This window comes from Meira miltonrushii, assembly GCF_003144205.1.
Source record: "Meira miltonrushii strain MCA 3882 unplaced genomic scaffold FA14scaffold_2, whole genome shotgun sequence".
Classification (NCBI taxonomy): domain Eukaryota; kingdom Fungi; phylum Basidiomycota; class Exobasidiomycetes; order Exobasidiales; family Brachybasidiaceae; genus Meira; species Meira miltonrushii.
Genome location: NW_020289944.1, coordinates 3,550,945 through 3,570,842, shown reverse-complemented (window position 1 = coordinate 3,570,842; position 19,898 = coordinate 3,550,945). Strand labels below are relative to the sequence as shown.

At 43.5% G+C, this 19,898-nt stretch overlaps 10 protein-coding genes across 10 annotated transcripts; 4 read left to right on the top strand and 6 right to left on the bottom strand.

The window, feature by feature from the left end:
- Positions 1-611: 611 nt before the first annotated feature.
- On the bottom strand, positions 612-1,238 carry FA14DRAFT_120574 (putative RPL23A-60S large subunit ribosomal protein L23.e; the record flags this gene model as incomplete). The annotated part of the gene is made up of 2 exons (XM_025496414.1): positions 612-808; positions 1,025-1,238. The coding sequence occupies 2 exons, from the start codon at positions 1,236-1,238 to the stop codon at positions 612-614; spliced, it is 411 nt and encodes a 136-aa protein (XP_025356320.1).
- A 983-nt stretch (positions 1,239-2,221) lies between these two features.
- FA14DRAFT_167882 (putative flavo protein-ubiquinone oxidoreductase) lies at positions 2,222-4,302 on the top strand (the record flags this gene model as incomplete). The annotated part of the gene is made up of 2 exons (XM_025500115.1): positions 2,222-2,408; positions 2,475-4,302. The coding sequence occupies 2 exons, from the start codon at positions 2,222-2,224 to the stop codon at positions 4,184-4,186; spliced, it is 1,899 nt and encodes a 632-aa protein (XP_025356319.1). The 3' UTR covers positions 4,187-4,302.
- On the bottom strand, positions 4,298-7,846 carry FA14DRAFT_146150 (putative NEO1-P-type ATPase; the record flags this gene model as incomplete). Its single annotated transcript, XM_025497303.1, has 1 exon — positions 4,298-7,846. The coding sequence occupies one exon, from the start codon at positions 7,844-7,846 to the stop codon at positions 4,298-4,300; it is 3,549 nt and encodes a 1,182-aa protein (XP_025356318.1).
- A 767-nt stretch (positions 7,847-8,613) lies between these two features.
- FA14DRAFT_160927 (uncharacterized protein) lies at positions 8,614-9,543 on the top strand. Its single transcript, XM_025498892.1, has one exon. It carries the CDS (start codon positions 8,761-8,763, stop codon positions 9,430-9,432), a length of 672 nt encoding a protein of 223 aa, XP_025356317.1. The 5' UTR covers positions 8,614-8,760; the 3' UTR covers positions 9,433-9,543.
- A 230-nt stretch (positions 9,544-9,773) lies between these two features.
- On the bottom strand, positions 9,774-10,148 carry FA14DRAFT_116352 (ribosomal protein S10; the record flags this gene model as incomplete). The annotated part of the gene is made up of 1 exon (XM_025496170.1): positions 9,774-10,148. A coding segment is annotated over one exon (375 nt), but the record flags the coding sequence as incomplete, so codon positions are not given.
- A 409-nt stretch (positions 10,149-10,557) lies between these two features.
- On the top strand, positions 10,558-11,239 carry FA14DRAFT_172600 (uncharacterized protein). The gene is made up of 2 exons (XM_025500416.1): positions 10,558-10,664; positions 10,743-11,239. Exons 1-2 carry the CDS (start codon positions 10,622-10,624, stop codon positions 11,150-11,152), a joined length of 453 nt encoding a protein of 150 aa, XP_025356315.1. The 5' UTR covers positions 10,558-10,621; the 3' UTR covers positions 11,153-11,239.
- A 626-nt stretch (positions 11,240-11,865) lies between these two features.
- On the top strand, positions 11,866-13,618 carry FA14DRAFT_50774 (uncharacterized protein). The gene has a single exon (XM_025502438.1). The coding sequence runs from the start codon at positions 11,955-11,957 to the stop codon at positions 13,413-13,415; it is 1,461 nt and encodes a 486-aa protein (XP_025356314.1). The 5' UTR covers positions 11,866-11,954; the 3' UTR covers positions 13,416-13,618.
- Positions 13,619-13,749: 131 nt separating this feature from the next.
- FA14DRAFT_121960 (uncharacterized protein) lies at positions 13,750-15,102 on the bottom strand (the record flags this gene model as incomplete). The annotated part of the gene is made up of 1 exon (XM_025496494.1): positions 13,750-15,102. One exon carries the CDS (start codon positions 15,100-15,102, stop codon positions 13,750-13,752), a length of 1,353 nt encoding a protein of 450 aa, XP_025356313.1.
- A 1,234-nt stretch (positions 15,103-16,336) lies between these two features.
- FA14DRAFT_164599 (PLC-like phosphodiesterase) lies at positions 16,337-17,992 on the bottom strand (the record flags this gene model as incomplete). The annotated part of the gene is made up of 2 exons (XM_025499897.1): positions 16,337-16,372; positions 17,021-17,992. The coding sequence occupies 2 exons, from the start codon at positions 17,990-17,992 to the stop codon at positions 16,337-16,339; spliced, it is 1,008 nt and encodes a 335-aa protein (XP_025356312.1).
- A 187-nt stretch (positions 17,993-18,179) lies between these two features.
- On the bottom strand, positions 18,180-19,627 carry FA14DRAFT_50743 (uncharacterized protein). The gene is made up of 2 exons (XM_025502437.1): positions 19,110-19,627; positions 18,180-18,541 (listed from the first exon to the last, which is right to left on the bottom strand). The coding sequence occupies exons 1-2, from the start codon at positions 19,530-19,532 to the stop codon at positions 18,368-18,370; spliced, it is 597 nt and encodes a 198-aa protein (XP_025356311.1). The 5' UTR covers positions 19,533-19,627; the 3' UTR covers positions 18,180-18,367.
- Between the last annotated feature and the right edge of the window lie 271 nt (positions 19,628-19,898).

The following is a 19,898-nucleotide window of genomic DNA, read 5'->3' as shown; positions in this document are numbered from 1 at the left end:
TCACTCCAATTTCTGATTGAGTGGGAAATAAGGTAGGTATGTTCGAATGATCGTAGTGAATTAAAGTATAAATGCAATCACAACCTTGCTCGGTAAAAGAAAGTACAACACGAAGGACAGCCGCCAATTCAACGCTGGCCGGCTGGCCTTACCACACAGACAACACTTTATATTTACACGCTGCTTAAAATAAGACACTTGTACACGCATACGCCGCACACGATCAAAAGAATCCAAAGCCAGCAATCAATCAAACCCCTCTAATTAAAGTAACGCCCTGAGGGAACGCCTTCCCTTAAAGCGGCTAAAATCAAAATATTCACACGGATACTTATATAAGCACAGATCGTTCTTCCGCTTCAACGGTACGGTACTGCGAAGAATGATAGATGACAGGCTCTAATAATAGCAAAAGATTACCCCTTCCCTCAATCAAAACAAAACGGTGCCCGCTCAAACCATGGATGTATCATAAGATGTCAATCATATGCCTGTGAAATGTGTGTGAGTGTAAATGTTCTACAAGACACGCAAAGGTATGCGTGGACGCTGCTGCTGTGTAAATGATGGTGGTCATAGTTGATTAGAAGCTGACCTTTTTTTGAAGCTGTTTAGACGACGGTACCGGCGTTTGAGGCGATACGAGGCCACAAATCAGCACATTCCTTAGCAACGGGTCCAGTGATGGCGGATCCCTTCATTTCACCCTTGGGGTTGACAATCACACCGGCGTTGTCTTCGAAGTAAAGGAAGATACCATCACGTCTGCGCCATGGCTTACGTTGACGGATGACGATTGCGGGCATAACTGTTGAAGGGAGGGAGACGAGTGAATGGGGTCAGTATTTTGAGCCAGTTTCAAGACTGTTGGGTGGTATCACGTAGTGCCCTCCAACGTTGTTGAGTCGTATCTCCTCTTTCCATTTTGCACAGCGACAGAGTGCCTCTCATTCTCTCCAAATTCCAAAAGCTCCTACACATTTCGCATACCACCCAAACCCTTCTATAGAACGAAGATACATACCTTTCTTACGCAATTCAGGCTTTCCCTTCTTGACGGAAGCGACAACCATATCACCGGAAGCAGCTGCTGGCAAACGGTTCAAACGAGCACCAGTACCGTTAACGGCAATGACGTACAAGTTCTTTGCACCACTGTTATCAGCGCAGTTCATGACTGCACCGACGGGCAAAGCCAATGTGAGGCGGAATTTGGATCCTGCTTGAGGCTTAGACATTATGACTGTGGTTGTAAAGTGGACGAAAGGCGAAGTCGATTAAGGTGTGTGGTGAATATGTCGTAGTAATTGGTGAAAGGTAGGGCGAAGCATAAAGGAAGAAGTTCTGTCAGTCTTTCTGAAGTTGAAGAATAATACTAGAAGTCGAGCTGATCGGATCGTTCAAGTTGTGCGAGTCCTTCTCTATCTCCCGTATTCTAATGTTGTACCAACTTACCTCCTGTGCGATTATCTTGTGTCGGACAAAGGTACAGTCAAGAAGAAAGAGATGGATGAATCTTCAATTCGAGATGGCTTCCAGTTACTGTCCCAAATTCAAAGCCTGAGCAGCAGCAGCAGGCTTATTCTTCTTTCTCTCCTTATGCGCGCAAAATCAATTGATGCGAAGTTTGGCTGCACAGGGGGGGCGTCACGAGACTGCGGCGGAAAATCAAATACAACCGGGTATAACGATTAGAGTAATTTGTATTAAAATAAATTTGTATTCAATCTTAGGTCGTACGCGCTGCGACATGCGAAGAGTTGGAGAGCGCGTGACTTCACTTAAACTTGTTCATGGTTGATTAATAAATGTCCTGAGCGAGGTGCGGGGAGGTCGAATTGCGGGTCGTGGCCTCTTATTGCTTGATGTACGCGTGAAAGGGCCAGCAAGCCTGACAATTGTGAAAGTATGAAATCGATTTGTGTGGACACGCCTCTTTTGCATATTCACGTGTGGAAGGAGCGGGATTAAGTTGAGCCTGTTGTGTAAAGCACGATTGCTCATTGGCTCTGCTATTATGGTAATTACTTTCAGGGTTGCTGCACCTATCGGTCCATCTTCTCGGCTTAGCGGGAATTAAACCGGTACATACACACTTTGACGTAACATGGAGAAACATACATTAAAGTGAAAGAGGCAGCGAGCAGCATTCAAATTTGAATCTCAGATCTAATCTTACTCATACTCCACCAACACCTCATCCCACGACATATTGGCAAACATGTTTGTCTCTCGTGGAGCAACCTCTTTGGCTAATTCACGAAATGCAATTCTCTCCTCCTCAAAGAAAGGAATACAGACAATCTCGTGTACAAGCACTTCAGCCACTCGAACTATAGTGAGCAAGAGGGAAATTCTACAATCATCCTCTCGTTCTTCCTTTGTTCCCGCCCTCCCACAGAATATCCGTACATTCACATCGTCCGTTGCAAGGAGACAGGCAACACCTACTGATGAAAATGTCACACCTACAGAAGAAGTTGAAAGGGCGGTCGATGAAGCGGATGTCTTGATCGTTGGCGGTGGCCCAGCAGGATTGAGTGCTGCTATCAAGATCAAACAGCTCGCAGAGGAGAAAGGACAGGAGATTCGTGTGGTCTTGCTAGAAAAAGGTGGTGAAGTTGGAAACCACATTCTATCGGGAGCAGTAATCCAAGTGAATGCACTCGATGAACTATTACCCAATTGGAAAGAGATGGGAGCACCAATCAATCAACCTGCAACAGAAGACCATATGCGATTCTTGACAGAAAGTGGATCATTCCCAATCCCACATCCTCCACAAATGGGCAATACAGGTAATTACATCGTTTCCCTTTCTCGTGTGTCAGCATGGTTGGGTGAACAAGCAGAGGCTCTTGGTGTAGAAATCTACCCCGGCTTTGCAGGTGCACAAGTAGTCTGGCAAACAGATGAAGCAGGCAACAAGACTGGTATCAAAGGTGTGATCACAAACGATATCGGACTGGGTAAAGACGGTAAACCAAAGGATACTTATGAACCAGGAATGGAATTCCGTGCTCCCGTTACACTCTTTGCAGAAGGAGCACATGGATCGCTAAGTGAAAAAATCATCAAAGAGTTGAACCTACGTGAAGCTGTTGGAGCAGATCCGCAGACGTACGGATTGGGTGTAAAGGAAGTCTGGAAGATCAAGCCTGAAAACCATCAAGCCGGTTTGGTACAGCACACTTTGGGATGGCCATTAGACTTCAAGACCTATGGTGGATCATGGTGCTATCATATGGAAGACAACATGGTCTCCATCGGTCTAGTGGTCGGTCTGGACTACGAGAACCCATACTTGTCTCCCTTCCGCGAATTCCAAAAGATGAAACATCACCCATACTTTGCCAACCTGCTAGAAGGCGGTGAATGTTTAGCATACGGTGCTCGTGCATTGAACGAAGGAGGTTATCAGAGTATTCCAAAAGTACACTTTGCTGGAGGTGCTTTGATCGGATGCTCTGCCGGTTTCTTGAATGTGCCCAAGATTAAAGGAACACACAACGCAATGAAGTCCGGTATGCTAGCAGCAGAATCTGCAGTTGAAGCACTATCAAAGCGTGAAGGTGAATCTGATGCTCAAAAACCGATCGATCTGGAAGATTACAAGACCAGACTGGATAACAGTTGGATCATTCCAGAATTGAAAATGGTAAGGAATCTACGTCCAAGTTTCCATAACCCTCTAGGACTGTATGGAGGTGTTGCATACTCCGGACTGGATTCCTTGTTCTTCAAAGGAAGAGTTCCATGGACATTCCATCATCCAAAAGAAGACCGCTACTACACCAAACCAGCAGCCGAATGCGAAAAGATCGACTATCCAAAGCCAGACGGAAAGATCTCTTTTGATATTTTGACATCGGTCAGCAGAACCGGTACAAATCATGAAGAAGATCAACCTGTTCATTTGCACGTCAAAAAGGGCGACTTCGTCGGACATACAGAACGTAACTTCGGTATCTTCGGAGGACCTTTGCAAAATGCATGCCCTGCTGCTGTCTATGAATATCAAGATAAGGAAGATGCAGGAGGTGTTGAAGATGCTTTCGGCAAGAAATTCATCATCAACAATCAAAATTGCATTCACTGCAAGACTTGCTCAATCAAAGTGCCTGACGCTTCCATCGAATGGCGCGTACCTGAAGGAGGTGGCGGTCCCAAGTACAGCTTGACCTAGATTCCTTCCTCTTTCTCTCTGCTCATGTGATCCTGTAATCAATTCAATATTATATCATTATTTAATAGCAATAGAGCAATTTTGTAGATTGAAAGGGTATGCATATACATTCTATGACATATTCAATTTCGAATAAGCAGGCGGCGAAATTCTCTGTCGAACGAATTTGATGATGTACAACGGAAGACTGCTAACGGCAACAATGATGGCAGTCTTCCAAACAAATGATGATGATAAGACAAAGTTCAAATCAAAGAACTCTGGTAAGAATGCCATACTGACACAATAGAGTAACAAAGAAAGAATTTCCGCCATAACCATATAAACGTGCCATGTCGTAATCTCCAATGCGACCATGATTAATTCGTTCAAGATCAAAGCTGTAAAGCTGATACTCAAGATATTGATCAATTCTCGTTCAAAAACGTAAAGAGAAACGATCATGATTGCTCCTCCCTGGTAAATACTGATGATGAGCCATTCAGTAAATGTCTTTGCTGTCAATGCTCGTCCAATACCTTTGAATAGTTCCGGATAGAGCAATGCAACGTCTTCGCTTACATCTCTGTCCAACGTCAGACTGAAAGCGGGTGCTGCAGTATAAATCGTTGCATAGCCGACCATCAACCAACCTTGATAGAGCGCGATCGGACTGAAGTAGAAGATGCTCGAGAATACAGCTTGAATGATGGCGATAATCAAACCACGATGAATGACGAATTGCGCCAATTTTGCACTTCTTTGATATGAATTTCTGCCATGCCAAACGACAAGTTTTGTCAAATGGCTGAATTGCGACAAAGAGAAATCTGCTGCCAAACTTGCTTGCATTCCTTCTTTTCCTTGAATACCCAAACCGACATTTGCAGCTTGAATCATCGAGACATCATTACCTCCGTCACCGATACAACAAACTCGCTTCTTCGTGTAAGCTTGAATCAATTTGGCTACTTCAGCTTTCTGAGTAGGCGAACAACGACAAGCAACAACACTGGTTAGCTGGGTGGACAACTCGAAAAACTCTGCGCTGTAATTATCCAAACATCTTTGCAAAGATTCACCATCGATCACGAGACAACAATCCAATCGGGAAGCCAAAAAGTCGAGCATATCACGAACTTGTTGTCGGGTTTGCAATTTTGCAACTTGATGAATGTATTGATTGCGAGCGACCAGCTTACTTGAGATTGCAATACAAGTAGCAGTTTCAATCTTGTCTCCTGTCAACATCCAGACCTTGACACCGGCATTGCGTAAAAGTTCCAATGTAGTCTTTACATCATCTTGCAGCTTGTCCTCTACGCCTGTCAGTCCCAGCAGCTCCAAGTCACGCTCCAAGAATTCATCAACCACCTTGGCCATAGCTTCATTACGGCCATCAACCTGAATACGAGCAGCATGATAGGCCGATTCGAAACTTTGCCATCTTTCTGTCGTCAACCTTTTGCGTCCCACCACCAACGTACGTAAACCTTCCCGGGCCATGTTGCCGCATTCTTCATCCAGCCAATCGTTTTGTGCTACAATCTTTGCCATGACAACATCCGCACCCTTTTGGTAGAATGTAACTTCATTGGTTCGACGATCACGCACAACGATACCCATCCTCTTGCTTTCAGAAGTGAATGGGAAAATGTCCAGGATGTCGAATTGATGGATGCCATGGTCATAGAGTGATTTGAGTGTGATACTACTTCGATCGCGAGAAACAAGAACGAGTCCAACGGATTGCGTCCAACGTACGATTGCTACTTCATCAGGACTGCTTGCTTGGTAGGTGACTGTACCATCATCATTATCAACCGGTGTAACATTATGACACAATGCCAGTGCCAACACCACATCTTTGACCCGAGAGCTCATATCTCTCCGAATACGTCCGCCAAACATAGCATCTGCGGCCATATTCTTTGTCGGACTCAAAAGAGCATCTTGTGTTTCACTCTGTTCTTTCTGTTGATCAAAAGCGACTGTTAGTTGTCGCGAAACTTCATCCATACTGTCCCAACTGTAACTCATTGTGCCCATGTGAAGTTTCTTCAACTCCATTTCATTTTGCGTCAATGTGCCTGTCTTGTCGCTAAGAAGGTATTCGATCCTTCCCAACTCCTCTGGCAGAGTACTCGTTCTGACAATCGTTCCTGGTATCTCACGATCAGACATGATCTGTCTTGCGTATACAGTCTTTCCCATATCCATATTGACACGAAGGGAGATAGGAATGATGGAACTAAACAAGATCAAGAATCGGAAAACGTAAATGTACCACTGTCCACGGAAACCATTCAGTGCAACCATTCCAATCGAAAGTGAAAAGCTGAAACCAAACAAAATCTTGGACATCTTGTTCAATTCAAGATCTAGGATACCAAATTTGGTCGACGGATGGCTGGTATTCATGACCGCACGTGTATCTTTGCCTGTGTAGATCACCAATCCGATCGCACTTCCTGCTGCCAAAACGGTGTTGGCCCACAAGACATTCTCTGAAGTGAGTGGAGAAACCTGATTTTGACGTTGCAATGGGTAGTCTTCCGTGCGTTCTGCTTCTGTATCGAGAAGGTCGCCAAGTCCGGTCTGCTGATTTGTCGTTGTAGAAGAGGCCAGAGAGCCATTTCGGGAGTAAGGTGGATGAATGGTGAGATTGCCAACGAACGTATGGATGTCTTTAATAGGTGGCCCTGCAAACACACCAGCTATTCCCTGTAATTCCGCCAATTCATCTTCGCTCATCCTTTGCGTCGTAGACACTGCCACACGCAGCTTCCAATCCGTTTCACCATCCAATTGATCTGTCCTTACAAAGCACGTACCTGCTTCATCCCCTCTTGGTTCTTCAATTGAAGCAGAGAGGTCTTCCGTTTCCTCGCTTGCTTTTGCAGCACCCATCTGGTCAGCCTCGATTGTATCGTCATCGTCGCCTAATACAAAATGAGTGTTATCTGACCCAGGATTGTATCTCGCACCCTTTCCTCGATCTTGTGGCCTCGCCTCTGTAGAATGATCTCCCGAGCTCGTTTTGAGCAAGACCATATCTGCTGGAACACGCTGATTCTTGTGCAATACAACCAGATCGCCAACTCGAAGCTTCGAGCTCGGTTTGAGGATGGAACGTGATTGTGGGGAATTCGTCTGACCTTCAACGTCATCGCGATACTTCTGTTTGCGATTGCCCGGTTGATTGTTGTAGATCTCGATCGGAACAAGAGTCTCGTATGGTGTGCTATTGCTCTCTACATCACGCTTGTATCGTGCATGATCATCAACCGCCTCTTTACCGATCGTGATGCACAAGACGAAAGTGAGTGGAGCAATGTATGTTGCGATAAATCCAATCTTGAGAGCAGGAATGAATTGACTCAATGCAACGAGCAAAAAGTACAAATTGTAAAACATCTTGAACTGCGAATAAAGCACCAAAGGAAGAAAGAGGATTGCGCTATACTTTTGATTCCGAACGACATTTGCTGGATATTTTGTCTTTTTCCTTTCTGCTTCCAGAAATTCCACTGTTCTACCTTCTCCAACTTCTGAGCCTCTTCTACTTCGCAAGATCCATCCTGCTATCCGTTTTGCAAGTGGCCGATCTTTGTTCTTGGTATTATGAACATCTTCGAATGATTTGCGAAAGACATGCGTGTCCGACACATGCCTAGACATAGAATTCCTTGCACTGCCGTGTCCCAGCTCATCACCTCCTGCTAGTAAGCCTACATTCTCTTCATCGCTTGAAAAGTCATCATGCGATTGTCTTCTTGCACCCAGTCTTGCTCCACCTATCCGCCTTCGGGATGATGGTCCTGGCCTGTGTAAGCTATCGTTTGTGTTCATCCTTCTATGTGCTGGTTTTGAAGAAGGTTTGACAGACTTTTCGTACAGAGTCTCTTGATCGTATTCTTGGTCGTATATTGTGCTTGGATATGAATTTGTATTTGAAGATCCGTGCAAAGTTCTCAAAGCGATAATTTCATTTGATGATGAAGAAGAAGAACTACTTCTGCCCGTTTGTATCCCTTCACCTTTACCTCCACTGCTCGGCATGAAGTACGAATGACATGCAAATTGACAGCATGTAATTCACTGTCTCCAGTGGATATTGTCGTTGTAGTGAAAGGGGGGAAGGAGTTGATCTTACACACAACACACTTGTTGATGTTGGACTGTGCTGTGTTGCATGTTGTACTTGTTGAATAAAAACGCGCCATCCACGTGCCACAGTGCGGGTACCTTGCCGCACTCTTGCATTATGTAGAACATGTAAAGTACAATGTGCTGATGCCAGCAATTCCCCTTTACAACAATGAACTGATTCTTTTCCCAACTGATCGTGTGCATGCGACCCTGAACCGATTAGTTCAGAATCACACTCCCATTCTACAGCAACGTAATATTGCTGTATCATTCCATTCACATCAGTACTGGCGTGTAGCCTATATGCGTACGTATGCATGAAGCGCCTGTCTCTACGCGGCTTACCTCCGCTAATTAAAATTTGTTGAATTGAGAAAAAAGTCAATCAAATCAATCTTCTCAATCCACTTTCATTCGCAGCATTTTTCCATCAAGAATAAAGGATGAGTTCACTAAAATCACCAGCACCAATAGTCAAGCAGTTACGGAGTCTGCTGCAGGATCTAAATCAGTCTCTAGATCCAATCACTTCACAGTCTCTCGATAAGCTTACGTCCACTTTGGAAAGTCGAACGAAAGCTGGTACAAGTTCAAATGATGTGATCCTGAGTGGCAGACTTGAATCTGCCCAAGTTCAATCTTCTCTTGCATACATTTTGTTAGATCTAGTCTGGATCTTACTCAAAGTGAATGGAACAGATCCAGCCTCACATCCCGTTACGGCAGAGCTAAAACGTGTTGAACAATATTTGAAAAAAGTTCATGAAACTGATAAGGATGTCATTGCTGCAAATTTCAAAAATGATCAAGGCTCTCATCGTATCGATCAAGCGAAAGCATCCAGATTCATCAAAGGAGCTTTAGGCTCGAACAATGGAAATCAATCCACTGGAAAGAGAACCGTCTTTGCAGAAGATGGCACTGTTCAAAAGGTTGTACCAGTAGGATCAGAAGAGGCAGAACCTGAGACAGAGGCTGGGAGCACAAGCAAAAAAGGAGGTGCCGGAGAACACGACGTTGGTGAAGACGAGAATGGAAAATGGGAACAGCCAAAGTCAAAACGGAGAAAGAGCGAAAAAGGAGAAAAGAAGAAAAGTGGTAGGAAATCCAAGTAAGACAACCTTCACGATCAAAATTATGTACACTATTTCTCACATCCAAAAGACACTATATAATTGCATGATGTACATTACGGCATAGACAAAGAATTTCTATTGATTCATTCCTTGTTTGCCTTTTCCTCGATTGCAGTAGCTTCAGATGCGTCTTGAGCATCATCTTGTGCTTGCTGTTCTAGCTCTTCCTTTACGATTCCTTTAGCAAGCTGTTGAACTTTTTCTACATCTGCTTGACTGGCACGAAGGGTGGCATCCGATGCCTCTCCTACATTTTCTGGAATCGAGCGTAATTGAGCGGTAGAAGCAGCCAACATTTGCGAACCAAATCCGACAGGAACATGACGAAACACTTCTGCACGCATTCCAACGCCTTCCATTGCATGAATGCGTAAAAAGTGTAACCATTTTTCCACAACTTCAACATCTGCATCCCAAACTTTGATCAATCTACGATTCGTTCTTCTTTCAAAATTTTCTTGACTTTTTTTGTGTACAAAAGGACCTTTTGGAACTGTCCAAAGTGATTTTGTCGTTTTGAGTGAATGTACTTTTGATAATGGGATTCCTAAAGCATATCCTGCCCGAATGGCAAAATCGGAAAAGAAGTCCAAATCTTCCACTTCTTGTGCATGTCCGAATGCCTGTAATTGCAAAGAGGCTACGTGGTGGGAATGTGTTTTACGATGATATTTGGCAGGTTCAAAAGGTGATGGTAAGTCGTGCTTCTTTGGCGTTGAATCTATTGTAGAAGTGGGCAATGGTGATGGAGTGAAAGTGGAAGTAGTAGTTTGTGCTTCTTGTTGTACTTTAGAAGATGAACTTGCTTGTCTTATCGATCCACAGGCCACTCTAGATGGCGCTGAGCTTGAAGAGCATGCAACCGATTGGACTGATCGCCGTATCGATGCGTTGAATAGTCTTCCCGTCATCGTCATTTTGACAATTATGATAGCTTCGAGAATGGTGAGAGCTGGAAGAATGGTGGAAAGGTGATTATGCTTATGCATATTGAAAAAGCGCTATGAATATTCACACAATTGCTTTAGCGCATCACGTGTAGAAGTGCATCAATAATTTTTGGCATTTCATTGGAATTTATTCCTCGTATGCATATCATCAATACTTGACATTTCAATAGTATTCTAGGTCATCCTTCATCACGATCACCTTATCAAGACATAACATAATGGGCAGAATAAGACACAAACGTAATCATCACGCGAGAAGAGGTGAGTAGAAAGTTGTGTAGGTGGAACTGGCCATTTCGGATAGCTGACAATCTTCCCATTTTGTGATCATGATTATAGACATCTCTCGTGCTGCAAGAACAAGAGCTCGTAAGCTAGATGCTGATCAAGTAGAACAAAATCTAAAAGATGCAAAGAAGAATAACGAACTTCTCAACCCCGATCATTTGGATATCGAAAAGCCAGGTTTGGGATTATTTTATTGCGTTGAATGTGATCGTCATTTCCCATCACATGGCGACAGAGAAGTTCATCAAAAGAGCAAATTACACAAACGAATTGCTAAAAAGATGCACGAAGAGAAAGCATATACGATCGAAGAGAGTATGAGAGCGGCAGGTATTGGAATTGATAATACACAACGAGTACCGAAAGACCAACAACAACAAACCCAGTCAAACGACAACCAAGGTGGCAATGAGAACATCAATTCATCATCTACTGCACAGGCTATGAAGACAGATGCATAGCTGTACTCCTCTTATGTCTCATTCAATTCGCGATCACATTCATTTGTATTTGTATCTCACTTGGCAATGATTTATTTATTCACTTTCACTAATTTAAAAAGCACACAGACACACAAGAAGCAGATATAAGGAAATAGCATAACATTAACCCACATCACAAGCACCACTCGCCAAGTTTGATAACCACAAAGAACAAAATACCTCTTCAGACTCACCCGCACGCTCCCTCACCTTGGCCGCACCTCGAACCACAAAAGGGTAACGAGGAAAATGCGATGCCAAGATGAGCAAGTCATCGAAGGGCGACACAGAACCTCCAAAAGGAAGTAAAGGGCCCTGAAAAAGTCTCGTTGTACAGGAACGTGCAGGTAGTGCTCTCATCGTCAGAGGTGAAAATTGTGGCTAAAAAATTTAGCAAGTAGGACCGGGAATTCACTATGAAAATGATTCTGTTGGATGGTAATGGGTAAGGTAGAGGTTGTGAGTAATGGGACGTTGCAGAAAGGGGTTGAAGAAGCATTGCTAGTGATGACAATGATTGAAAGCCATCACTGACAAACTTTGTATGATACTTACCCGTAGAGTTGGTCGTTGAAGAAAAGAAAGAAGGGTGCGCGTATATTTTCGCTCTTTATACCTTTCAAGATTAAACTGCAAATTCAAGAAAAGAAAGAAAAAAACGCCCAAAAAGGAGTTGCACGTGCAAGAGCGCCAAAAGAAAGAGAAGAAATTAAATCCGCTTAACTCACACACAAGGCCTCGATCATACAGACTATCACCTACTGCTGCTATTGTGGTCAAGATGACTTCAATGATGCTGCCGCCGCCCGGCTCAAGGGCCAGGGTACTACGACATCTACAGCATCTAGAGAAACCAAAGAAGAGCAAATTCCTCACTCAAACACCATTCTTTGACTCGCCTTACGTTCATCCTAAAGACAGAGTACCATTTTGGAATATTGGACCGGGAGATGAAGTACGGGTAAAAGTGGGTGGAAAACGAATCAAGAAGGAAGACGGAACAATCGAAAAAGTACCTTTCGAAGGAATAGTAGACACAATCGATCGTGAAAGGAGTGTCGTTTGGTTGCGTGCTCCCGAAAAGGGAGATGAATCTTTGATACCGAGAAATTTGAAACACTTAGAACCTCGATATGCAGACGCTTCAAAAGGCATAGAAGGCGGCTTCGGACCTAATGCTGCCTACGTTGCAAGGCCTGTCCATTACAGCAACCTACAACTGAAAATTCCATCTGACCTAAAATTACCCGAAGATATCAAACTTGACTTGAAGCAAGGTGTATTTGCATCAAGAATGACAAGGAGCAAGCCATACTACAACAGAAGAGGAGGATTTTTCCGATGGAGAAGATACGCAATCGTACCTACAAGTGAAGGAACATTAAAGATTGAAGTACCTTGGAAGACGCTCGAAAATCGTGAAGTTCCAAGAAAGGAGAACAATACATTGTCAAATCTGGTTGATAGAGAGACTTGGCTACCTTGGGCACCCAATGATCCCACTTGGCTCATTCCAAGAGCTTCTCGTACATCACCACAAGCACTAGAACGCTACCAGAAATCATTAGCACAAAGAACGGCAGCATTAGTTGCCAAGGGAGCGGATGAGAATGGAAAGATTTCCGTTGCAAGAGCTGCACAAGCTCAAATAGAGGCAGGCAAAGGCTCTCCACTACCATCAATGATACCTGGTGCATCTACGGCCACTCTAGGATTACCGATCTATCCAGGTTTCGCTAAGCAACTATTATCTAAACCAAAGATGCCCATCACTCCCCAACCTCCGACACCTGCTGAAAAGGTTTGGATGGCAAAACACTCCATGAAAGAATGGCATGAAGATAGTCAAAACGTGCCGAAGCCTAACACTGAAGCAGGAGCAGAGAATACACCAAGATACACATTCTCAGCTTGGGATTATCTAGATGTTTCTCCACTTGAGGGACCTTCAAGTACCTCACATACTCAATCGGTAAGCACAAAGGATGTAGAAACAGATAGCTCTGCCGACCGACCAAGAGGTGAGGCCGGCCGTATATTTAACGCAAGTCAAGTGACCAAACGTGAGATGGACAATTGGCCGATCGAATTGATGATGAAAGAAGATTTGATTAACGAACAAGGCACAAAGCATCGCAGAATCAGATGGCAACGTCGTCAACGTGAAAATGCAGAAATGCAAAAAGTCATTGCACAAGAAGAAAAGGAAAATTTGCAAGCTTTCAGAGAGTTGAAGTTGTGAGGCCGCCGCATCCTATTGTACTCTTACCATGATCATATGCTATACTAATTCACAAACATCATCGTGCATCAACACACATTGAATTGGGTTGAGAGTGTATACAAATTGCAGAAAGCTCGTAGAGCAAGGTATTTATATGAACAATTGAAGTGACGATAACCGGTATTTCCTGGAGATGTTCCATTGTCCTTCTAAGGGGGGTAAAAAATGCCATCTCTTGCGTCGTGATGAACAAGCAAGAGGAAAAGATGCCGACCTGGGCATATGCTGAAGAGATAAAAAGTATGATAGAAGATAAAGTACAAATGTTTCGCGAGTGAGTGCGCAAGAGATTTCAAAGCGACAATGCTAAGAAAGCCAAAGAAAGAAATAGAACAATTCCACAAATTGTCATTCCACTTGAGGTCATTCGGATTGCCGAAGATTGCAGAGTATCATGTTCAGCTGTGGTTTGTTGACCGCCTGAGGGTGTTGATACCGAACGTGCTTGACTATTGGAATAGGTTGGCGCAGAAGTTTGTAATTTTGATGATGATGATGATGCCGGAACCCATCCTTGCGGTCTCCAGCCGGGTAATACATCGTTCGAAAAGAGTGCCGATCGTCCTTCTTGGGAGCTAAAGACCTCTTCGGCACTATGAGATGCATTTTCGACCACACTCAATCGTAATTTGATTTGATTGTGGGAGATATCGGACCAATCAGGTAATTTACCATATGTGGCCGGGAATCCCTTTAAATCTTCATTGGTTCTTGCCAATGTATTGACGTATTGCCACCAACTCAAATTACGATCACGTCTCTTTGAGCCTCCTTGCATTTGAGCCATACAATAATTATCTCCGTTTGCTAGGACATCTTGATAGCCCACAATCGAGATAACATCACGGGTAATGTATTGTTGGAAGTATTGTTTGGGCGTCTTTAGTCCATCTGCAGTTCCGGTAAAGTTGTCAAAGCCATAACGCCATGTATTATAATATTTGCAACTCTTGCGACTTGGCAATTTATCTCCATCGCTCATCTTCATTGGTCTATTCTTGGTAAAGTATGCGCAAGATGATGGGTCTCCATGAATGTAGCGAATGTGTGGTGTAGTACTCTTTGGATTTTTGGCAACCATTGCATATCTTTGGTTCAATTGACCACCTCCTCCGTGTCCGACAACGGTGATATTTTGCAAATTTGGATATTTGGATTGGTTCATGAATTCGTCAACGAGTGCGTCCAAAGCATCAAAAGAGGTCAACTTTGTTCCTGGTGGATAAATAGCAGGATCACCTGCTTGCCAACCGTTCACATCAGCAAAAGCGAGCATCTTGCTTGTATATTCACCTGAATTGTACTTCTTTGAGAAAAATTGAGGTGCGACAACGATTGCTGAATCACTTGCACCCGGAACATTAGCTTTTGCTGATTCTTGTAAAATGTTGTTCATCGTTGTCCAATAATCACCACCATTGCGTAGCTTTCCATGAATCATAATGTATGCATGTTTGGCGGAAGAATTGTTTGGATTTACTGTCCAAAAAGCTGGAACTTCTTGACCGGTCGAACCAATGGGAAGAGAGGTGAAAATCGATCCTGAAGGTGCAACAATAGGTTTGTGATCTTCACCTTCGTTATTCTTTCCTCTTGACATAAGTGTACTTGCATCTCTGGAACGAAGTTTATGACCTGAATCCATTGCATGTATTCCACTAATACCTGAAGCAAGAGCGGATGTGTATGAAAGGACGCAAATGGTCGATAGCATGAACCATAGTCGGTTCCACTGTGATGTCATCATTATGAGGGTTATGTCCTGTCGGTAGTCACTGAAGTGTGTCGGGGTTGTTGTTAGCAGCGAGTTTGATGATGACGGTCGTGATTGTGCCAACGTTTTATTTGGATTTGATTTTAATGAATGTTGTGTTGTTTTTTAATCGGTTAGCATCCAAGTAAGCATCCAAGACTATTATCGTATATGTGTATGTATGTATATGTATGCTGTTGATGCCAAGGAGTATAGATGCCGATTGACTTGGGTGCAAGTGTTGATAATTTGAAATGAAGAAAGGATAATAAAGATTATTCTTGATTTGAAATTTTTAGCATGGATTTCTTGCGTTCCTCGGCACTAAAAGAGGCTTACAACGATGATGAAGCACCAATCTAATGAACCTCCTATGCTTCCATTGGGAACAGAAAGAAAGAAGACTTGACTGAATTTGTACGCTAGAATCACCAAATCAAGAATAGACCAAAAGGCTGTGTGTGTGTGTGTTTGTGTGGAAAAAGAGTGGCAGTACTGCTTTGGCCTCTTGCTTTTCGTGCTTGCCGATATACAGTGAATGTGAAGATGATGTGTGAGTGGTAATGTAAGAGAGATGCAAAACAGTTTAGAGGGTCCTAACTCTATATCCTCAGCGTTTTTGCTGTAAGGCAACAAAACAGGAGACGGTCAAACCGTTATTGAATTAATTTTCCTCGAAACGTTCTATTACGAAAAAGAAGTGTATGTATGTAGGTTGCGTGCTTGGGGTTCAACAGAGCAATTTATCTATAAATTGCATGAATCCCTTCCATTCTGTGCATTGAATTGAGGCTTGATCGTTAAGTGAGAGTGACTACATAACGCTAACGATTGGAATGTACGTATGCGTGCATCATTATCATAATCGCGCCGCGAAAAAGAACGGATTTGGTACCCGCAAAGCAAATTTTACTTTGAGAAGAACACTCTTTCTTCTTCTCTTTTTCGTGTCGGTGTTTATAATCAGGGCGCTAGATCGCCTAAAAAGGGGGGATGTGGTGTTCTCTTTACGCGCGTGGGTACGCCGCATCTTCTGTAAAATGATTCAATTCTGCGCCCACTCCAAAGAAGCAAGGCATCATTCTCATTCCACTTAGTAGGGGCTAGTTACGTACGTACGTACGCGTTAAGGCTTGCCTTCTGGCGCGGGCGTAATCCCACCCTATGTTTGTGGGCGTTAAAAAAGAAGTTTTCCCCTACATACAAGTTCTGTGCCAAGAAATGTTTACGGCTGGTACCAAAAATAGCTTCATCTTTATATAATCCACTGACGATCATCTTAGATTCCGTCTTCCGATGAAAGGTGACGATCTTAGAAGATAATCCCGATCTCAGGCACACAAGCCACATTGTGATGGAGCACTAATTCAATCTGGTGGTATCATAAGTGATGTGGTAATCGATTGTTCCTTCTCATAGAAGAAAAACAAATCGAGCAAAGATCAATTCAAAAAAAAGTAGTGAGAGAACAAAGGATGCTAAGGCGGAGATAAGTGTTTATGCTTGATGTATAAATGTTGTTGTATAGACTATTGGTCTTCTTGAGAGATTTGAAATTATCGATACAAATGCGGGTTTAAATACGAGAAATATATGATGATGTTGAGATGGGAGTCCGGTAACCCAAAGAAAAAGAAATTTTAGTAAGAACGAAATCCGATTCAAATGCTCAGGCAGTAGCAACCATACTTGGTGTCACGGCGGCCGCGTTTGGTAAATCAGATTTGCCAACACTCAAATGAGGCACATCTCTATCGGCCAACGTTGTGAGTGAGGCAGGAGATGAACCCGTGGAAATCTTTGGAGGAACATCCATCTTGTCCAAAGCGGCATCCGCCCAAGCTTGTTTGAATGTACATCCTGCTCTTCCTTCTAATTCGCTCAACCAAACGGCTTGTTTGAAGAATTGAGGTAACATCCAATATTGCAATGTTGCCCAACGGAAAAAGAAGCCAACTTTTTCGCTTCTTGCTAATGCGAAATCATCTTGCATTTCTTGTCGAACGTCTTGGAACATGTCTGTTTTATCCGTCAAGATTGCTTTTACACCCCATCGTGTAGCTTCAATCATTTCATCACGACGGTTAACCGTCCAAACAAAGACATCCTTGCCTTCTCTGCGTGCATCGGCCAAGAAACTTTGTCCTTCCGTCCCGACCAGGCTTGGGAACCACATACTGAAACCGTCACAATGTTTCCAAAAGTATGTTCTTGCCATCGTCGGACTTCCGCCGATGTGTACTCTACGTAGCGTAGGAAGATGCTCTAATGCAGCCTTCAAGAAGACGGGATGCCACAATCCCAAAATTAAACGAGGAGAGAGATCTTCGGCAAAGTTTTCGTGTTTTTCAACGATTCCCTTCATTAATGTGAACAAACGTTCGGGATCATTCTCCGGCTTGATATCAATGTTGAGTTTAACGTGACGGTTTTCAGGTCGCATCAAAAGATCGCAAACCTGTGCAAATGTTGGAATTTGTTGATGTGGCTTTGCTTTTGTGCGAACATTTTCAATTAAACCTTTCCACGGTTGATCGCGAATCAATCCTTTTCCATCTGTTGTTCTGCTCAAAGATGGATCGTGAAACATGATCACCATGTCATCCGCTGTAACGTGAACATCACTTTCCAATCCTTCTGCTCCATCACGGATTGCACGTTCAAAAGAAGCGATTGTATTTTCTGGGAATGCGGCAGACGCTCCACGATGACCCCAGCATTCTGGCATTGACGGTTTGACCGTTGGCGATAGCTTTGGAGATTTGGTCCAAGGGCGAGACATTGTGTGTGTGTGTGTGTGTGTGAGGAGTAGAGGTGTGTGTGTGTGTGAAAGAGAGGAAGTGTGTCAGAATCCAAAGATGTTGCTGGTATATACGTTTCCGAGAGAAAAGAGAAAGATGCGAAAAATGCCGTTTTTTGTGTTGGCTCTATACGTTCCGATCAAAATAGGAGATTATCAAGCCATCCTCCAATTCCGGAGATGGAGATATTTTACACAGGAGTCGGTCCAAATAAAGAACAGGTGTATGTGAAAATTGGGGGGTGAAGAGTTCAAACTCCGATCACTTTTAGCCCACGGCCAATATCTGAAGGTTGAAAGTGTTGGTGAGAATGAATAGAAACCGGCCGTAAAGATCTGGGCGTCAAAATTGAGGAATCAAAATCGATCGCGCTTTTGAACGCGGACAGCGGGCGGTGTAGGTGATTGTTGTCTTGGTGGGGGATGGGATGAAATCAAATCTCCAATGACCAAAGGGATGATGATTGTACAGAGAAGGGGTTGCAATCTATTTGCCTCGGTACATTGTCGCTTTTTGTTCCGAGGATGAACCTTGTGTATGTGTCGATCAAGAACACATCAATAAGGTTCCCTCGAGAAAAAGGTTTGGAACGAACGTGTATGTGTGTGTATGTTGATCGCGTGGAGGAAACGCGGTTAGAAAATAGAGTGAACAGATGCAGCGCCACTAGTCAAATTTGTGTGACAAAAAAGGGCGCATTGCATAATAAGCGCACGCCCACAGACAGAGGGGTTTCGTTTTGATTCGAGAAAGTGAAAAAGTTTCCTCTTCTTTGTTTTGCATTGCAAATCAAATCAAGAGTACGTGTGCAATACGCGACTTTAAAGGCACTTCGTCAAAGGCCCTTGTATGCGTCATTGTGCGCGTTCGTTCATTGAATCCGGCCCGAGTTGACACATGTTTGGTGACATGCCCAACAAGCAAGTGTGCACACACACACAAGGCCCTAGGAAACGTTCCCTCCAGGGTTACTGGAACGGATGCGTTCAAGTCTCGGACTTCCTTCCGGATGTACGCGTAAATGCAATGTACAATGTACAATAATTGCAATTTACCCGGTTCCCCGCACTTCTTCTTCTTCTTCTTTTTCTTACTCACATTATTCTTATTGTCATTCATCATTTGTGTTGGTGGTGATGGCATTTGAGTTGGCGGACATCGAATTTGAACAAATTTTTGAATGTTTGTATAAATTGAAACCGGTAACCAATTCACCAAAATTGAAAGTGTTCTACCTGCAATCAATTCGGTTTTATAACGTGTTCCTAAAGCTCTATATTGACGAAAGATTAATTTTACCCAATCAAATCCTGTTTTTGGAGGTGGTCCGAGTAACGAATAATCAAAAGGTGGAATCTCGTTAGACTTGCGGGTCGTTTGCTGTTGATGTTGTTCCTGCGTTTGAATCTTGTTGGATCGGCGAGATTCAAGATTGACGGCTGTTGGTAGCGAGATTGAAGTTGAATTGCAGCTAGGCTTATCTGCGGTATGAGATTGATCTTGATTTGTAAAAGTACTCATTCGGGCGGTATGTGAGGGTACCTTTCTTGGCAACTTTGAAGGATTTTGAAATTCTCGATCGTGATGGAAAAGCGGTAAGATGAATTGTCCAGCAAAAATGATTGGCAAAGCGTTGTGATCAAATGCGAATTTGCTCTTATCCAGGCAGTGGCTGAATATTCGCTTTGAACGGATCCGAAATTAGAGCAAATCACAAAGAATGAGACTCTTTTTTGATGATTCGTACGGAAGAGAAAGACCCAATTTTGCCGGCACAGCCCACAGCGGTCGAGGTTATCTTTTTTCTTTTGGTTTTGAGAAGTATGTTGCTGGTAGTGATGAGAATAAAGCCGGATCGGAGAATATCTAATTTCACTTTAGCCTGGA